The sequence below is a fragment of the Molothrus ater genome, chromosome 1 (genome assembly GCF_012460135.2).
Source record: "Molothrus ater isolate BHLD 08-10-18 breed brown headed cowbird chromosome 1, BPBGC_Mater_1.1, whole genome shotgun sequence".
NCBI lineage: Eukaryota > Metazoa > Chordata > Aves > Passeriformes > Icteridae > Molothrus > Molothrus ater.
Window position 1 is genome coordinate 105,823,036 of NC_050478.2, and position 20,335 is coordinate 105,843,370.

General features: G+C 37.6%; 1 protein-coding gene across 3 annotated transcripts in view; it reads left to right on the top strand.

Moving 5' to 3' along the window:
* The window catches only part of MIB1 (MIB E3 ubiquitin protein ligase 1), a 77,382-nt gene that overhangs the window by 47,843 nt on the left and 9,204 nt on the right, over positions 1-20,335 (top strand). Inside the window, exons 13-20 of one of the 3 annotated variants that reach the window (XM_036398711.2) lie at positions 3,479-3,611; positions 3,990-4,076; positions 6,765-6,926; positions 11,708-11,889; positions 13,108-13,300; positions 15,541-15,619; positions 17,217-17,330; positions 18,438-18,538. In XM_036398711.2, coding sequence (XP_036254604.1) covers positions 3,479-3,611; positions 3,990-4,076; positions 6,765-6,926; positions 11,708-11,889; positions 13,108-13,300; positions 15,541-15,619; positions 17,217-17,330; positions 18,438-18,538 — 1,051 coding nt within the window. The remainder of the gene's footprint in view (positions 1-3,478; positions 3,612-3,989; positions 4,077-6,764; positions 6,927-11,707; positions 11,890-13,107; positions 13,301-15,540; positions 15,620-17,216; positions 17,331-18,437; positions 18,539-20,335) is intronic. The other 2 variants (XM_036398719.2, XM_036398728.2) reach the window with 2 other exon arrangements.

Consider the following 20,335-nt stretch of genomic DNA (forward strand, 5'->3'; position numbering starts at 1 on the left):
GTAATACTTCATGGGGAAGAGTGAATCATGAATTATGTGTAATTGGCAACATTAATTCTCTAATGTGACTTTTTATGATGTATGCCTGTTCCAGTGAGTGCTGCTCTGAATGGTAGCCACTTAGCTGTCAAAATTTTGGCAGGAGCTCTAGAAAATCCTGTAAAAATTGAAAGAAACTACCTCTCATCTAATGAGGAGGAGGATGCAGCCACTGAGCTGAATTTACCATTGTAGCGTATTAATATCTTGCAGAATTTTAAGGTGTCATTCCATGAAACAGTCCTCCTAGCCTGCTGTCCTGTAATACAGCATGGTCTGAAAGAAAGATATAGTCTTTTTCTGAATAAAAAGAAACAACTGAGTAGTGGTTCCTGACCCTTCAGTGATTTGCTGTGAACAGTAAGATAAAAATGTATTCCATACAGATGCTATTTGTTTTGGTGGTCCTTCTGCTTTTCCAGTAAGACCAAGGTCTCTTAAAAGCATTCAGAAATGTAGCAGGCATCTCATTTTTCTGAAAGCAAAATATCTCCAAATATTTTTCAGTCAAACTTCAGATAAAATTTTTTCTGGTATAAGACAGCAAACTAAAGATTTGAAAGAGGATCTGGTAAGGATAACATTCACATATTAAGATGAGTGATTTTTCTTCACAGCACACAAAATGCTGAGTCAGTTGGTTTCTTATTTTTGTTTCAAAGATGAGGTGTATTAAAGAAATGTCAATAGTATTTCTGAAGTACATTTACATATTGAGAAATCTGATAAAGTGTGTCAATGGACTTCAAATTTTGTGTATCTGTAGAATTGGCAATTTTCTTATTTCCTTACTGTAAAAAAGGATATAAAATATCATTGAGTTGGTTAGGACAGTTTCTTGTTTAGTGACTAGAGCTACTTTGGAGACATGCTGGCTGTAATTGGTGTTGATGCCCTTCCACAGTGTTCCTCAAATTGTAGTTGCAGTTTTAAGAAAAATTTCTTGTTGGTCTTTTTTGTTTCTTTGTTTTGTTAGGTTATTGTTGCCCCACCTTTTCCTCATTGCTCACAGTCATATTGCTTCTGTCAGTCATAGGGAATTTTCAGGAATTTTTTTTTGTGTTTTTAGACTATCCACAGTAGATAAGAGCTTTATGGGGTCTTTAGAAGCACTGAGCATGGCAGGTGAAGATAACAAGCTTACATGACATGATGCCTTGTGGGAAGCCACTATAGAAGGCTTGTTGTGCTGTTGGGACTGTATGCTTTGTAGTAGCCCAGCATTCTGAAGGGCTGGTGTAGTTGTGTGCCCAGATACCAAGCAAACCATAGTGCTCCAGACATGCTTCCCTAAAGCAGCTAAACACAGTTCTGATGGTGCCAAGATTTGAAGATATGGCATCATTGCATTACAAAATAGACTATGTTTATCAGTGCAACTTTATACTGGTTAATTTTGCCACATTTCATAAAGCTTTGGTAACTTGAGTTTTATTAAATTATATTGCTAACTTTGAAAAATCCCACATAAGTGAATCTCCCAAAGAATTAATGTTGCCATTGTTTGTTTTTTTTCTGAAGTATTCTAGTCTTTTCTTCCTAGCACATGAGAGAGTTGTAGAAAGTGTTATGAATAGAAACTGAGCCATGGCTCACAATGAGCAATGTACAGTCTGGTAAGTGTTGTTGTCTTATATTGCTGTGTTATAAGTTGGACTGTGAGGGAGTGAGAAGCAATCTGCCAGGAAAACAAATAATCCTAAGAGGCTGAAAATGGCTTCTGTCCACTCTGAGGAGGACAAACATCCAGAGCAGCCTGGCTATGGATGCTTCTTGTAACAGTTGGTTTCCTGTGGGTTCGTATGACCTTGTGCCTTGAAAATGCAGTTGGTTAGTTGGCATTCCTGTAGACACTCTGATTCTGGGGACAAAAAAGTGTCACTTAATATGCCATTCTGGCAGCTGCAGCATAGGTGTGAAACCAGAGGTTTATGTTGTGCACTCAGTAGCAGGAGAACATGGAGATACTTGTTAAGCAGAGTCTTCTTTGGGAGCATTTGAGCAGAGAGTAGGAAGGAATGCACTTCCTTACTGTTACCTCACAGACTTCTCTGCTTTCAAGGAAGGCCTGTTAGGGTGATCTGTGCCCAGACACAACTTTTAGGGGTTTTTTATAGGGAACTCATTGGCTTGTTCTAAGAGAGAGCTTAGGAGTGAATACTACTCCACCTCAGTGTGGATGTTCAAGGCAACATATGATTGGAATGAACTGGGAGTTCAGTTTGTACTTGATGGGGCCGTCATTCATACCTTATGAGGGTATTTTTAAGTAAAAGCTGAGAGGTTCAATTCATGAGGCTTTTTCTGAGGATTATTGAGATCCCACATTTTTGATACCAGAGCTCTTGAAGAACTCTTTAATTTAGATACATTATCTGCCTTGCAATGCACTATGTGACTGAGTGCTTCCACTTGCATTAGCAAGGATTATTTGGATTTTAAAAGTTTGAATTTTGTGCAGAAGCCGTGTTTCTCCTGTAGATATCATGTTCCTTCAACAGTAGGGAAACATCAGATGACAGAAGAGGTTTCTTGGCACAGGATTGTAGCAGTTTCTGGTTTTGTGTTTGTCTTTAAGGAACTGTCATAAGGGAGCTGCATATGCTGTTTATAAAGATAAGACAATAAGGGGTTTAAGTTTGGTAACTTATGTTTTCCAAAAGCTATGTGAAGACATGTAAGCTTACGAAAACTGTATTTCTCAGAGAATACAAGATTGAGCAATTTGTTTATCTAGCATTGTGTTGTTAATACCCTTAACTGAAGGTTAACTTTGGACTTTATGGATTTTAGTCTGCTTTAATACTTGTAGTAATCAAGTTGCTTTTCCCCACCCTACTCCCTGACTACCAGACACTGCCATGGTATGTTATAGTCAACCATTATATTTTAAGAAAATATCCCACTAGTTCTCACTTAACAGTTTCAGCATTTATTTTGTCTGTGCTTAAGAGATCTTCCTCCATTTTCTTTCGTACAAACTGAGTTTTAACTGTTACAGCCCATGGCATCAGTTTATAAAGTGATGATTTTAAAGAAATCTAATGTAGTGGAACTTGGTCATTAAATACTGAAGTATTTAATGGATGCTATAAAGATTTTGAGGGAGAAAATTCTTTTCTCTACATTTCAGAGTTTGTTTGAATGCTTCTTTAATGTAATTTTTATTGCTAGATAGCAATCTTCTAAAAAACAAACCCAACCCTCACACTGTTCCAGGCATTGTATAGTTTGTTTGTGTGCTTTAATGAGAAGGAAATGAACATGAAAATATTCTGCTTTGGAACTGTTGGTATAGCTTTTCACCCACTCTCTCTGTTTGAAAAAAGATTAAAATTATTTTAGCCACTAGTACATAGTTCTGAGAATTAATGTTCTACTGTTGTCACTCAACATACGTTGTAGGGGTGTTTATGCCATCTCTGCTTATGCTTTTCAGCGCAATGCGTGTGTTGTTGTCCAAGCTACCACGACCGTGGATTGTTGATGAGAAAAAAGATGATGGTTACACAGCCTTACATCTGGCAGCTCTTAATAATCATGTGGAAGTGGCTGAACTTTTGGTGCATCAGGTAGGACTTTTCTCAGGAGGATTTAAATGTCATGCTTTGGTTAACCATCTGATGTGAAAATAGTTGGCTGCTTTACGCCTGCAGTCGCAATGCAGAAGCAGTGGAGGAGGGAAGGACGTGTTGAGCTCTAAAGGTCAAATTTGCCTCTGAGATTGTTACAATGGCCTAATGGTGCAGAGAGACTGAAAAATTGGATACCTAGTTTCATTCAACAGATCAACATCTGTACAGTGAATAATTAAGTATTTAATCTCTTCTGTTCTCAAATCCCCTAACTAGGAATCGTATTCAGGGTCATAGTCGGTGTCCTAATGGACTGCCTTGCCTGTAGATGAGTTGCTGGGGTGATAATGCTCTAATGTTTTGAATATCTTGCAGGGCAATGCTAACCTGGATATCCAGAATGTTAACCAGCAAACTGCTCTTCATCTTGCTGTTGAACGACAGCATACACAAATTGTTAGGGTAAGTATCTTATTTGCAGTAAGCCATATGGTTAATGGCATTTGGCTAAAGCTGATGGTGGCTGTTAAAATATGAATACTTCATGAACGTTCAGAAAATTATTTGACAACATATAGTCACTGCATGTTTGTTTGATTGGATTTTGTTTCATTCAGAAGCCTGCCAACTTGCACAGAAGGGCAGTCAGCAATATGAACGCTGCTTGAAGCATGCTAAATTTTTGTACATGTACATTATGGTTTCCTCTGTGTGGTTGCCAATTCCAGCATCCCTTCTTGTTTAGTAAGGAAGAATGTGTTCGGCTGTTACTTGTCTGAATCTTGTGGTGCTGTAAGGGGATCTTCAAATAGCATTTCTGATGCCTCCTGCTGTATGAATAATTGTTCTTGCTCGTAGCTTTTGCAAATTGTAACACGAAACATCTTTTATGACCTTAACTCCTTTTCAGTCTCTGAGTGTTTGACATTCCATGCTCTTAGCTTGGGAGACCTATAAGCAGTGAACAGTAGTGCCCTATTGGTGAAAGGAATGCTATCCTGGTTTTTTGCTTGCATAGTTGCAAAAGTGAATGCTTCAACAAAGCTTTGTTGCTAGCACAGGAAGTGTGATGAGTCTGGCGTAGCTTGCTGTTTCTGGCCTGTGTGCACTGTCATACAGGACCTGTGTGACTGTTTGCCTTGCTACCATGGGATTTTGAGGCTCAGAGAGAGCACTCACTGCTCTCAGAGTGAATACATCAACCTGGCCTTGGCCTTTGATGTAATTTTTTTTCTTAATGGAATCATCTTGTATGGAAAACTGTCTCTTATTCAGGCCTACACAGAATTGTTCCCCTATGCAGACCTGCATTCTGTTAAGTGTTATTTAGCCATAAGGTTTCTCCAGCTCTGCAGGCTGATGGGTGTGATCCCGTTACAGTGAAACATGTGATATGGCCCTATATCTGGAACTGCTTGCTACCAGAAGAATGGTTTCCTAGAGTCAGTGCCACTTGCATCCTGCAAGCTATTTGGCAGCTGTGTTTGGTGAACTCTTGTGCCCTTCTGGAATTTACACAGTACCTGGGAATACAATATTAATGTAGCAGATGAGCAGGAAGGTAGGCACGTAGAAGAACTAGCACGTGTGTTTCACTGACATGCTTATATCTGAGAATGTTTAAGTGAATGACCCTGTAGAGTATCCATTTTTCAGAACTGGATTAACTTTAAGAAGTCCTAAAATAGCTCATGTAGCCATGCAAAGAACATGTTGGCTCCGTATTCCAAAACTAATTCCTATTGGATAGCTTCCAGGGCTGGGTTTGTACCCTCAGGCATTTGTGGAATAGTGGTCAAAGGTAGCACGGTTCTTTTAAAAGTCCTACTGCCATGACAAAGGGCAATGGTTTGCTTTTTTTTTTTTAATTATTTTTTTAAACTTCTGCAAAGACTCTGAAAATCTGTGGTAGTCAAGGATTCCAGGAGAAACTCAAAGCAGTAAAGAGCTAGTGGTAGACACAAGATATGAATATGAGAAAAGAAATTAGTCCAGAGTAAATCCATTTAGAGAGTGTAAGAAGTTGAGACTAGACTGTGTCAGCTATTAGCTGGTATTCTTGATTTCACTTGTGGAAGAGAAGTTTGGGGAAAATGATAAGCTTCAAATAATTGCAGGCAGATACTTTCTTGAAAATTAGGCTTTCAATTCCTTTTAGCCTGTTCTGAAGTTTGAAGTTCTTTGATTCTGAGAAACTGAAACTCCTTGCAAGCATGTGGGTTCCAAAGAGGGAGATCCCTCTTTGTATATTCTTGGTTTTGGACTATGCCTTTTGTCTCTGCTGCTAATCCCAATTTTGCAGAGTAGCAGAAGCTCAAAAACTGAAGTTAAAACCTCAGCTGCTGCCTACAGGCTTCTGAATGGCGACAGTGATGGGGTTTAATTTTTAGGGGCAGTTGGTATTTTTTTGTCAGCATGTGTTGCTTTGTTTTGTTCAACAGTGTATTTAAGAAAGTTCTGGTGGGTTGAATTATGGAAGGGCTGTATGCAAAGGCCATAGGAATAGGAGGGCCTGTGCAGCCTTGTGCTTGTTTTGTGTCATGTGAATAGGAACGGGTGTCTAAAATTAGCCTTAGAGACAAGTCTTACAGTTCATTACTTTCCAAAGTGTTCTGAGAGACTTTTTAATAGTGTCATTGGTTTTTATGTCTTCTCCTGAATTAGGGTTAACCAAAGTACATGCTTAACTACTTTGCTTATGCGAGGACACTGTAAATTAAGTTGTAAAGTTTAGTATGGTGTGAAAATGATGATTTTTGAGGTCATTGAAACCTAATAGTAAAGAATATATACCTATCTCAAGTATTGTACATATTGCTTTAATAAATTACATTGTTTGTAGGCTGTCTTATAAGAATTAAAGTCTAAGGAAGTAGAAAGGATCCTCTTAAATTATGTCTTTTGTAGCATTCAGAGCACAGGCAAGCATTAGCCTTCTGCTGAAATAAGCTTGATATTTGAGACAGATAAATGCGTTGGTTGAGGGCTGAGCTCCAGGTAAGGAAAATGGATTTAAATTAATTAAACTGTGAATTGTAGCAAGATAGGAGTAGCCCTTTTGAACCTCCTAGAGAATCTTAAACCATAATTTTTTGAAATTAGTTCTAAAAGGGAGCTTTTTTTTTTTAATTTGGTTCTCTCTCTTTTCAGCTCTTAGTTCGTGCAGGTGCTAAATTGGATATTCAGGATAAAGATGGGGATACTCCCCTGCATGAAGCCCTGAGACACCACACCCTGTCACAGCTCCGCCAACTCCAAGACATGCAAGATGTGGGCAAGGTAGATACTGCTTGGGAGCCATCAAAGAACACAGTAAATAAAACACATTTATTTATTCCTTTTTTTTTTCTCCTGTATATTTGTCTCTTGGTCTACTTCTGTACTGTTGGACTGGGTTTTGGCAGCATAAGTTTATGTAGACATTCTGCATTAAAATGCAGTGTAGGCAGAAATCATATTGTTCTATGTGGCTTTCCACATGAAGTCATTACCTTTTTTGAAGAAAAAGGGTTATGTAGCTCAAAAATATTTCTACAAATTTATCTTCTGTAGTGAACATGTATGGCTGCCAATAAATCAAAGTAGCTTTTTTGGAAAGAGTATTCAACAGTATTACAGTACAGAATAAGACTGAAATAGTTTTCTGTGATTCAGCGTCTTGCATGTCTTTATAACTTTAGTTGCTTAGTTGCTTCTCTAACTTTCTGAAAGTATTTTCTGTTAGAACGGGCATTCTTAATTTTGTATGCTTATTGAGATGTATATTTTTGACAGATTTCACTTCAGAAATTGTGCTGTAGTAAGGCAATAGTCAAAAAGCCTCCAGGTAATAAAAGTCAAAATGTTTTACTGAAGAAAAGAAACTCTCACACCCAAAAAGCTGTGTGAACCCCATATATAGAGGTGATGTTTGTAGTTTACCTGAAAGACATAGGAGAAATAAAATTACGGAGCAATTCAGCTTGAGAAAAAGAAACAGTTTTTTTCTTTAGATATTAAAGATGGACAAAATAGTGGTGTATCAGAGCTACTGAACCATTAGTTATTAGTATAATGTTTTTTCTGATTTTAACTGAGGGTTAACATTAGACATTTTTTTGTTGTTGCTTGTGCGTTTCATTAAGAAAAATACACCAACTTTATGAAAAGTCTTTGTTCAAAACAATCATTCCACTGTACAATTTTTTTTTCAAATTGGTTACTGAGTCTCACTGAAATACACTGGAATAAGCCTTGAAAGAGATTTGAAATATGACTAACATGTGTAAGAAAATGTGTGTGTCCTTTTAAATGAGACAAGAAGAGTGGTGACAGCTCAGTTGTTTCTGTGATCTGAAATGGACTCTATGAGAGCTGTCTAGAATACTTTGTGTTCATGTGTTTAACTGTGAAATGAATGAAAGGGATTTTTTTTTCTCAGATTTGGCATTTCATAAATTGGTTTCTCTGCTCAGTCTTATTAATGGCTTTCACAATGAAGCTAGAGTTGTGCATTGAGTTTTGAGGATTTTAACAGAAGTGGGGTTTTCTTCCATCACCTTTTAAACTTCTCTTTGTGGGGGGGAATTTATATTTTAAAGAATAAAGTTTTATCTCTAGTTTCATTTGACAAGTATTCTTGGTTTAAAACAAAAGTGTAACTTTTTCACATTTCTATTGAAGTAATGAGACAAAGATCAGGCAAAAGATATGAGAAACAAAAAAATCCCCTCATCATTGTGTCTCTGATCACCTAAAAATGTTTTAAAATTTTAAAAAATCATGATCAACCAATACCTCCTCTCCTTAATTAGTGTGATCAAACTACTGGTCATTTCTTTGCACTTTGTTTAGCTGCAGAGAAAATTTTTGCCAAACTAACAAATTTGGGAGGTTTAAGTGGTGTGGAGAAGGTAAGTTCTGGCAGAGAAGAGACAAAAACTTGCTTGTTTTTATTTTATGTGAAATGTAAAAGATGGAGTAAATATATCTGAAAACACTTTAAGATGATCGGCAAATCAACTTATCTTGAAAATGTTTTGTGAAAAACAGGACACGAGAACAATACCTGTATCTATCTACCTTTATTTAAATGACAGTAAGGTAAAAATTCTATAAACTAGGTTTTACCATTAAACAGTTTTAAATATTAAGCTGCCTTTGCCCCAAAATTGAGTATCAACAAAGACGGAATTGAAGCTGTGAAAATATGTGCAGGCATTTGGACCTTAAAGCTATCCAAGGACACATTGGTAATTTGTTTTGTGTGGAATGGCAAATACAGGTGATGAATAATAGATGATAAAGAGGATTAATAATTTTGTCTGGAAATCAGTAAGGTTTTCTTTTTGTAAATGTTTTGACTTAAATTGAGGGTTTGTTTTGAGAGATTTTTTTACTCTTCTTCATTAATTCCTTTAAAGGTTGCAAAATGTATCAGATTTCATTAGGCAATGTGATAGCAATACATCTCTGTAAATATTGAGTTTTTAGAGCTCATTTTTGCTTGGCTAAATTTTAATTAATTTTGCACTGCTGTCTTGGAGATTCCAACCTACTGAGGCCTGTAGGGCGCCTCTTTCTAGCACATACATACATAATAGGAATAATTATTTCTATTTTTGTTTCAGTTGAATAAACTGAAAAGAAAAATCTCACTTGCAGGATTTTAGAGTTTTTTCATACTTGATCAAGTTGGTTAGACAGCAACTCATTGAAATTGTATGATTTGTTACTTTTTACTTTGACCACTGTTTAAAATATGAAACAATACTTTTTACTGATTATCATTCACTTATTTCATAAATGGAAGTAAATTGAATGAATTCTTTAACATTGATTTTTTTTTTTTAGTAGCTCCTTCTGAATGCCAACATTATGCCTGTTGGAGCAGGCTCCCCAGGGAAGTGGTCACAGCACCAAGCCTGCCAGAGTTCAAGAAGCCTTTGGACAATGATCTCAGGCACCTGGTGCAGTTCTTGGGGCTGTCCTGTGCAGGGGCAGGAGCTGAACTTAATGATCCCTGTGAATTCCTTCCAACTCAGGATATTTTATGTTATACATAAAACAATTTTTGTCAGGTTTCTTCAGCTGATTTTTGATAGACTGTTTAAAATGCATGTAGTGAGCAATCTTGATAGTATACAAAGCCCTACTCATTTTAGGTACCATTCTGAAAAATACTACTGTGCTCAAGTGCTATGAGCAGTGAACCCCATTTCTTTAAATAATTTTTAAGTTTTTCATCCAGCATATTGTTGTGACTACAGCTGGGAGGAAGAGAAATTTTCTGAAGTATAGTCTCCACCACCACCACAAAAAAGTCATTTGAATTGCTTTATTACAGATGCACTGTTCTAGCCTAGAGTACTTTTTATCCTAAACGACTGTATTATTCCCAGGGTCATTTTGTGTAATTTATTTTAATATACAAGTGTCTTTACGGTGTATTTCTGACTCTTAAAATGCTTTTAAGTGATGCCACCGCCTAAATCCTAACTTAAAAGAAAGAAACTAATGGAAAGTGTTTACTGCTTCAAAGGTACAATTACTTAGATGATATTTATACAGTTTTTGTGGATTGCACTGAGACTTCTCCCTCACTGGTGAATTGGCTGTGTTTGCCTGTGTTGATGCATTTCAGGGCTAGCCCCCTCCAGAGGTATGCTGCAGCCATACTGGGCACTGAGACATAATGGAGAGTATTTTGTGCATGGGTTCTTCCGTGGTGTTCTCATTCTTTGTGCCTGAAAAGTTGCAGGCTTCCCAAGAAATGTCATGGGATGCAACATTGTCCTGGTGTTTTCAAGTTGTACAGCATGCAGAGGCATTTTAGGACCTAGGGGTTTTGTGACTAATGTAGATGACTGTTCCACAATGACTCTGCCAACCATGGAGCAAATCAGTTTCACTGGGTGTTGTGCTGCCTTGGCTGGATTAATAATACAGTCCAAAGTACCAGGACTGAAGCTGGATCACATCTCTGCTTTGCTTCAGCCAGTTCTGCAATTGAAGTGCAGAAAAACAGTCTCAATTGATAAATGAAAATTTTCTGTTTTCTGAGCACCACAAAAAAATTATTTATTTCCATAACTTACTGATTTTCATGGTATAAAGCCTTTGGAGGTGTACTGTTCTTACCTAATTATGAGGGAGAATGCAGGAGGAGTATCTGAATTCATAAAGTGACTTTCAAGAGTCTTTTAGCCTCATTGACACATATTGATATAAGAACTTCTAATTAAAAAAAAAAAAAAACAACAAACATATAGACTGAGGTTTAAAAAATGCTTCCCTAAGCAACTGGGTTTCCTTGAGTTGGAGCTGCCCTGGCTTTGCCAAAGCTCTTCCTTTGAATACAGTGTAGTGTAGTTTGCTGAGGGACTCTTAGTGATGCCAGCAGTTCTGGAGTCTGTATTATACTTAATGCATTTCATCTGATTGAGCTTTAATACAAAAAGGTGTTGGGAGGCTAGAATGCTTTGGGGAATCCACTCCTTGCTGGGCTGTGGTAGTGAGCCTTCTTAGTGTTTCTAGCTGGCCCTGTGAAGCAGTTACACAAGGATACAGTAACAGCTGTGAAAGGGCAGAGTAGCATTATGTGATTAGATAGGGACAGTGTGTGGGTTTTAATCCATCCAGGCTGAGAAAGTAACTGAATTTCAGTCTTTCTTGGGCAGGTACTTTTCTTACTGGACTAAAAGTAGATGTGCATTCATTTCTATGCTCAACTGTGATTTCAGTCCAAGTGCAGTGGTAGCATTTTGTCTGAACTGAGCAATTTGAGCATATACTGAAGTGTGTTCTGAATATACCCACTGTAACTTTGCCCTTTACAGTGCTTACATAGAAGGACAGCCACTTCACATGTGAGTATAGGTGTACAGGAGATTGAGTGCTTCAGTAGAACTATTCCTTGCTGAATTTTAGTTTCTAAAAGAAAGCTGACTATAGCTGACTCAGAATGAAGCAATTGTTTTGATTTTAGTTCTAGAGACGCTTCCTTTGGCTTACACATTTACGTATAAGTGTGCATGTCAAGTAGCTTTCCTTTAGCCAGATGATTCTTAACTGTTTAGAGAGTCTTTCTTGCTTACATATTTGTTTTCTTTCAGTTAATAATGGGACTTGGCACTCAAGGAGCAGAGAAGAAGAGTGCTGCATCTATTGCCTGCTTCCTGGCAGCCAATGGGGCTGACCTCGGCATTCGTAACAAGAAGGGTCAGTCCCCTCTCGACCTCTGCCCTGATCCAAGTCTCTGCAAAGCATTGGCTAAATGTCACAAAGAAAAAGTCAGGTTTGTATATTCATAAAATGCACTGTTTCCAAATGTCTGCTTTCCACAGATTAACTGATTTTTTTAAAATGTTGAAATTAGCAATACCTAATTAAAACATACAAATTTGGGAGTTTGGTGGGGGTTTTTGTGTGTGGCTATTTTTTTTTTTACTTTTAATTCTTTAGGTTTTTATGGTACACTGAATGCTATTCAAAAATACATTACTTGAAACTTACCCAAGCTTTCATGCATATTAGTATGGGAAAGATGAGAATGGGAAGGTGACAGTCTTCAGGGGAGGAATTGGTAGAACTTCACAAGGCAGTCAGGGGGAAATCCCTGGAAGAATAACTAAACATTGCAAACAGGTTGGCCTGGAAATTTGTGAAATCTCTGTCCATACAACTTTTAATGACTGAAATAGGCAAAGCCTTGTATAAACTGATATGAATTCACTGTTGTTGCTGCTTTGAGAAGGTCACCTACTGAGTACCTGTTAATCTGAACAACTGTATGATTCTGTGAAAAGAGAACGAGGGGGTAGGTCTGATGTCTCTAGAAATCACAATTTCAGTGAAGTACCATGTTATCAGGTCTATGCAGTACCAGAGGATTCACCTTGTCCTAGTTACGTTCTGCCCGTTGCCACAAGCGATTCTCATCTTTAATTCCTATATGGAAATCAAAACTGTACTCTTAAAATGTGAAAAAGAGAGGCTGTTTTTATTGGTGTTGCCTGGTAAAGAGTAAGGCGCTTATTTCCTTTCGGATTCTGTGTGTGTGTGTCCGTGTGTGTGTCCGTGTGTCCCGGGCCCATCCCATGGCGGGAGCTGGGCACGCGCGCCCTCTGCGGGCCAGCGCAGCGCGGAGCTCCGGCCCCGGTCCGGCACTGCCGGGCGTGGGGGCGGATGGGCGAGCCCGGGGGCTGCGTCTGCCCACTGCAGGGCACGTCACTGTTAGTAAAGCAAGCTCTTAGGACGAGGGAAAGCGACGTTTTAGGCTCACAACACGATATCCTGACCTGTGTGTCCTGTTTCTGTACAATGCCTTATCTGAGTGTGTAATCTTGCACTGCAGTGTCAGCTGTACTTCTGGGAAAAGGTAGTTCAGATGGCTGTATGATTGTACATTGATGCCCGAGTGCATAGGAGTGTAGAAGCAGCCAGTTGATGTGCATTTTAATTTGAGTGAGGTCTTTTAAATTATTAAAAGTTTGACTGCAAGGTTTCTTTGTAGTGGCCAGGTTGGTTCCCGAAGTCCATCTATGATCAACAATGATTCTGAAACCTTAGAAGAATGTATGGTGTGTTCAGACATGAAGAGAGACACTCTGTTTGGCCCATGTGGCCACATTGCCACGTGTTCCTTGTGCTCACCACGGGTGAAAAAATGCCTCATCTGTAAAGAACAAGTTCAGTCTAGGACAAAGGTAAAAACCTCTGAAATTTATTGGTTCTCTTATAATGGAAAAGTAAAAAAAAAAAAAAAAAAAAAGGTAAAAAAGAGGTCAAAGAAATATACATATTTTATGTGGTATTATGCCTTACACATGTCTCACTGGATGGAGTGAATTTTGCATCATAATGATATCTTGCTCTTTTCTCTTTGCCTGTCATACCTACCTCTCCCTGCCTTGCAATGTCTTCATTGTTCAGGTCCTCAGAGTTCCTAATACAGTCACGTGAGGATGCTTTATTGAAATAGACTATTTTCCCCCTGCCATGGTATCTTTTCTTCATATTAAGATAAATTGCTGCTTCTTCTGAAATACAATTTCCCTCAGTAATATTGAGTTCTTCTATTCCTTAGGGCTACTTGAGGGATGATTTGCCTGTAAACTGAGTTAATATGTGCTTGTTTCTGTAGTTAATAATTACTTTCAGCTTTCACCTTCTTTTTCTTTGGAAACATGAGTTTCATTACACTGTCTTTTTCCTTCAGAGAATCAATCAGTCATGCCCTATTTTGGAGACCAAGGTTTTTCAAATGGTTATTCACAAATAGTTTTGACTATATGAATACCTCCCCATTGCTTTTCTGTTTGAGTATTCTTTTATTCCTTGTAATCACCAAGTCTTGTCCTGTTTTTTTTTAGCTGTTAAAAAAAAAGAAATCATGTTCTGCATTTGGATTTATGTTTGATTTTTAGATTGGCTTTGGGGTGTTTTTTCTTTGTTTGGGGTTTTTTTTGGAACCCAACCTGTTTGGTTTTTTTGTTTTTGTTTTGGTTTTTTTTTTTTTTTTTTTTTGCTTTTTCCAAACATATTTGATTAGTCTGCTTCTGTAGTATGTTGTCTTTTCCTCCATCTCAAAGTATAAGAATTGTAAATATAAAGTTGCACTTACTACTCACTCTCTTATTCTTCTTATACTATTTGCTGTTCTGCATTGTGTATTTTCAAAAGCCAAATGTTAACATAGTGGGAGCTCCTTTTCTCTAGACTTTCTTTACAGTCAGTGAAAGGGTCTGCCACTGGGTGATTTGGAGTAGCAAAGTGAGGGTTCTGCCCCTACTCATTCATCTAAAGAAGGTACTCTATGGAAATCAGCTTTCCCAGGTGAAAGCTAAGCTTTATGGATAGCCTTCCTTAGATTTCTTTTGCTGAATTAGTTTGAGAGATTGGAATATCTGGTCAATACTTCTCTTAGACTTTTCTGTATAAAAACCGCAAGGCCAAGAAATAAATGAATCAGGACAACAGTTCTTTGAACTGAAAGAGGTGGTGCAGGCCAGTAAAAATGGAATTGTATGTGATGTCTTTGATCATACTGCATATGCCCCATCCCTGGCAGTGTTCAAGGCCAGGTTGGATGGGGCCCTGAGTAACCTGGTCTAGTAGAAGATGTCCCTGCCCATGGCAGGGGTTGAAACTGGAGTATCTCTAGGGTCCTTTCCAACCCAAACCATTTGATGATTCCATGATATATACAGCTCTCACACAAAAGGACTTGAGAAAGCCTAGCCCAGAATATTAAAACATTTCTGTAAAAGTACCTTTTAAGTTAAATTTCATAGGATCATAGAATGTTGGAAGGGGCCTTTAAAATCAGTAATGTGACTGACATCTGATACTGTGCAATGAGCTGGAATATCTTCAATGGGATCATGTTGCTCAGAGCCCTGTCCAGCTTGACCTTGAATGTTTCCAGAGGTGGATCATCTGTCGCCACTCTGGGTAACCTGTTCCAGTGTTTCATGACCCTCATAATAAAAAATTTCTTTCTTATACCAAATTGGCTTTCTTTTAGTCTAAAACTATTACCCCCTGTACTACTGCAACAGGCCCAGCAAAAAAGTTTGTTCCCATCTTTCTGATAAGCCCCCTTTGAGTACAGAAATGCTGTAATAACATCTTCCTGGAGACTCTCTTCTCCAGTCTGATCAACCCTGATTTAAGTATCCTTGATGGAATAAAGAAGGAGAAAAGAAAAATAAATATATGGTATTCTAAATGCTTCTCTGTGCCTGTCATTGTACTGAATGTGTAAAAATTGCCAGCAAATACCTGTTCTTAGAAGTTAGTGTGATAACTTATTTAAGTTGTATTTTGAGATGCTGAATGTGTTAAAAACCCCACTAGATGGAGATTCTTAGGCCCATGTGCCTTGCAAATTAATGTAGAGAGCAGGAGATGCACTTTGCTCACGTGTGTATGTTGTTCTTCACAGATTGAAGAATGCGTAGTATGTTCAGACAAAAAGGCAGCAGTGCTCTTCCAACCTTGTGGTCATATGTGTGCCTGTGAGAGTAAGTAACTTTAGAAAACCTCTTTTGGAAGTAATTGTGAGACAGAATGTTTTTAATCAGATTGCTAAAACCATTAACAAGTGTGTGTATGTCGTGTGTCCATCGCAACAGTGACAATTAGTAATCTGATTTCAGGTTCAATTTACTTGGTAGTCTGGTGTGGTCATCAGAATTTTGACATTTGTCATGCTGGTATTAATTGGAGGACAAAGTGGAGATTTTCAAATATTTAGAAAGTGTGTGCTCTGTCATCTGAATAATTTAACTGTGAGTAGGCTTTCTCACATAATAGAAGCCTACTGTATATCATTAACACTTTGGTAGTAATTAGAATTAATTCTTTTGTTTTGTTGCAGCTTTTTGAAGGCATTCAGATCTGCAAATGGTGTTATAAAAAATATTGTCTATAAATACTTAGTATGCTTCATTATTAATCTACAGATTTGCACAAGGGCTGTATTTTGCCCCAGAAGTCACATCATATATCTTTGCAAAGAGCAGCAGTTATGGTTCATTTTGATTTATCTTATGTAATGGTAAAATAGGTAGGCGAGCTCTAGAAATTTTTTGGTTTTGAGTAGAAGTGGATGAGAATGCAGCTATCACCTTGTCTCCAGACATTTCAAGGTTTTGTTGAAGGGTCATTTCCCTAGAGAATAGCAGTCCTTATTGATGAGGATCTACACAAGAGGGAAGGTAATCATTCCCATGAGTAACTGCTTGCTTGGACTTGCTAAAGAAGTTTGGTTTCTTCCTCTGTTCTAGCTGAGGCAGCTGACATCAAACCACTGACTATAGTTAGCCTGATCTGGCCTCTTTCACTGTCTGCAGTTGAAAGATGATGAGAGAAGTTTTTTTGAATCCCAGGAAAGAAGACAACAAAAAGATTGATGACTGTGGTGAAGGATTTCAGCAGCGCAGTACACGTCACCAAGTCTAAGCTGTAACGAGGACAGCAGAAGGTTTAACAGTTGTAGATTATTTCTTTCCAGATTTTTTTTCTGGCCATCTTGTTCAAGCAGGATGAGAGAGTCTTCAAGTTTGTGTATTTTGTAGGACCCACTCTCTTGATTCACAGTAACATTTTAGCATTTATGAGACAATAACTTGCCTTAAGTAGAAAATTACAGCCCCCTTTCTAGGATTATATCAAAATATGTAGGTTTTCTCTTAAGGGTAAAGAGCTGCATCTCTTTGCCCCTGGAGCATTAGGGCAGTTAGTGAGATCCTTTGTTCTAAAGAAAAAGATAGCCAGATAGTCATTACATTCTTGGAAGTTCTGGTCTCAAATGTGTGATTACCTTTTAACATCTGAAATTCTTGTGGACTAGACATCCGTCTGGAGAAAGAGGAACATGTTCACTTGAAATACCTTAAAAGGAGATAGAGTATAGATTACTTTCAGCATCAAAAAGAACATTGTTTAGGTGTCATTTGCAGAAAATTATGTGGAGATAAACTCAAGTAGTTCTTCGTATTATAAGCATCTGTTAAGTAATTGCTGTATAGTTACTCTGAATAAACAAACTCATGTATAGGAAAAAAAGAAAAACAAAGTGGGAAGATTCAGAGTTGATTTATTTTTCTGTTCCCTCAGATTGTGCAAGCTTGATGAAGAAATGTGTACAGTGTCGGGCAGTGGTTGAGCGAAGAGTGCCTTTCATAATGTGCTGCGGAGGGAAAGGTACAGAAGATACCAGTGATGATATTTGTGAGTGACTCCAGAGCCCATACTCCTTCCTGTTCCTCCACCAACCTATTCTCATTCTCTCAAATTATCTAAATATTTCTCTCCTTTCTGAAGAAAAGTTTAATGAAAACAGTGCTAACCCAGGTATCCCTTTGCTGTTTGCACTACTTTCTGCATCAGTAGCAGCAATTGTGGTAACACCACCAGTCATTACACTGGAGAGTTGCTTCTGGCATTCGGAGTAGAATCCAAAACGTGTGATGACTTGGCCACTTACTAATGCCCTGAGAAGTAAAAGTTGAAGATTTTCTGTGATTGTGCAAATGAGCAAATTTTTTTTTTTTTTTTACTTCTGGTACTCTGAAGTAATGGTAAGTATTTTGTATCTAGGTACAAGCAACTTTCCTGAGAGAATGTCTAGTTTTACATCTCTTCCTTTGACTAGTTTTTAAACTTCTTGTGACTTACTTGAGTAATTTCTATGAATTATTTGTATTGGCTCTGTGTGTGTATATGTGTTACACTGTATTTCAGTTGAGTTTATGAGAATGGGATGTCAGTTCATTCTTGTCATAATGTTCTGATATAGATAAATATAAGAATACTCATTAAAATCAGATTTTCAGTACTCACTGGAAATTCAAGACTTGACAATTCTTTCTTCCATTGCTTCCCAGATCAGTCAAATAGAGGACTATTAATCTGAGCTTGTTCAAATTTTGAATGAACTGCTTCTAAGACACTTGGGCAATTTTGAACACCAAATAGAATCATCTCTGCAGATAAAAAAGTCATTTCAGTGTGAAGGAATTTGGCTTTTTTTTTCTTAAACATATGCAAAAAATATTCATGTCAGGAACTTCGCTGACAAATAAGAATTCTGAGAACATTAAGGGACTACAAGCATCATTATTATGGAAATACTTGTCAAAGAAGTGTTGCTGCTAAACTCAAATTCTTTGTTGAGCTGCAGTGAGGGTGTAGTGAATTTAGTTAGATTATCAAAGATGGTTGACTAACATTTTTTTCAGATAATTGAAAATTGTAGCTGTGACACTGGAAATAATTATTCCCAGTTCATTAGATTGCTGCGTAATCACATATCTTTATTTTCTTTTAATGTTACAGCAAGTGGAAACATTCCAGTTTTGCAGAAGGACAAAGACAACACTAATGTCAATGCAGATGTACAGAAGCTGCAGCAACAGTTGCAAGACATCAAGGAACAGGTAAAAGTGCTGGATAAAAGTTGTAAGACCCATTAAGTGCAAGAACCACTTGATTGAAAATGGCAATGCATCCTTTATTATTTAAAGCAAAATGACATGTTGAAGTGCATCAGGTCTTAAACTGTAGTTGGAAGACCAGTATTTTTTGTGGGATGTGACTTGTATGTCCTCTATGTATGGGATTAAAAGAAGAAATCAATTGGCTATGTTTGATAATCCATCTATTAGAGCATGTGTGTTGATGTGACTGAAAAAGGATGCTCTTCCCAGCCAGTACATTCTCTGACTGTTAAGCTGACCTGAATGTGTTGGTACAGAAAAAACTGTTTTCACAGAACAGTGATAAAAATAGATCATCTTCATCATTCTGTATCTACCTTAATCTTGACTTGTCTGTTCATTAACTGCCTTGGAACAATAGCTGACAGTTATCTGTCTTATGAAAGGTATAGCAAACACACTCTTCAAAGAACTGTGTGGCTGCAAGGTTAAAACTTTGAAAATATTATACATGTAATTTAAATATTTGGAATTTAAATGTTAAGGTTTATCTTTGTAATTAGGTGTAGTGTTTGCAGATCTTTCAGCAGTAAGGGATCTGGAGCATTTGACTACTGAATGAGGTTATTCTCTTAGAACCCTGATAATGCGACTTTTTGTTTCCCTGTGTATAACACAATTGGAAGAAACTTTTCATGGCTACAGGAAACTGAGGTGTTCTAGCTTGCCTTTTCCTGTAGTAGGCTTACAGCAGTCCATAATACTTCAGTGATAGCAGTATCACATCTAGTCCTGGTAGTTGTTGGATTCAGCTGTTCATGTGCATGAAAGCTTGGGCTAGAACATTTAGATTGCCAGCTTTAGGACCTGTGTTTCAAAATGCCTTAAATTTGAGAGCTGATATGCTCAACTGAGTGTCTGTGAGGAGCTTTTCCTGTCATATGGTGACTGGGCCAGCACCCCAGTCACAGAAATTCAAAACTCTTTCCTGTGTAGTTTTTATCTGTAAAGAACATGCATGATTGAAAATTGTAATTTGAAAATGCGTTTCTGTCTTACCTGGAAAATCCAGACGTTGCTGTCATCTGATGGCTTGCATCCACTATATAGCTTCTGCTTTAGTTTTTAGCATTGAATGGAAAGAATAAGGTTATTCTTTTGGCATTTGAAATGGTGCATGCACAAGATGCCAGATGCATGCTTAAATGCAAGTAATCTGTTTTCTTCAGATACATTTTTTCAGGATACTTTAGGAGTTATAGAAGATCAGAGTTCTGTTTGCCTATGCTGATATTCTTATGTATAGGCACGTGAAAAGAAAACTACTTTGTTAGAGTTTTTCTTCTTGATTAGATGTGATCTCAGGCTTTTTTTGTCAGTTTTCCTTAGGTGCTGTTTTATTCTCTCTGATTTTATCTGACCTTTGGGATTTTGCTAGCCAACAGGCAGAATTGTTCAGTGCCTCTGACTAGAAGGAGATGGTTCTGGCTACTCCTTGTACGCCTCTTGGCTTGAGACTCTTGTGTTTTCAGTGTCTTTTGTGCTTAGTCTTGTGACAGGGCAAATTGTATGGTACTTGTGAGCAGCAAGTCAGATTTGATTAAAATTGATCATCTCATCTTTTAAATTTGTGCTTGAAGTTATGCACAGCATTCCGGAATAATTGTATATTCTTTTGATTTGTGCTGTAATAGTTCAGTCTTCGTGTTCAATTGATATTTTTCTACTTAAAATTAATTTGTTCTCTTTCAGCAGGTATAAGCCTTTGTTTCAACTCATACCTTCAATGATAATCTA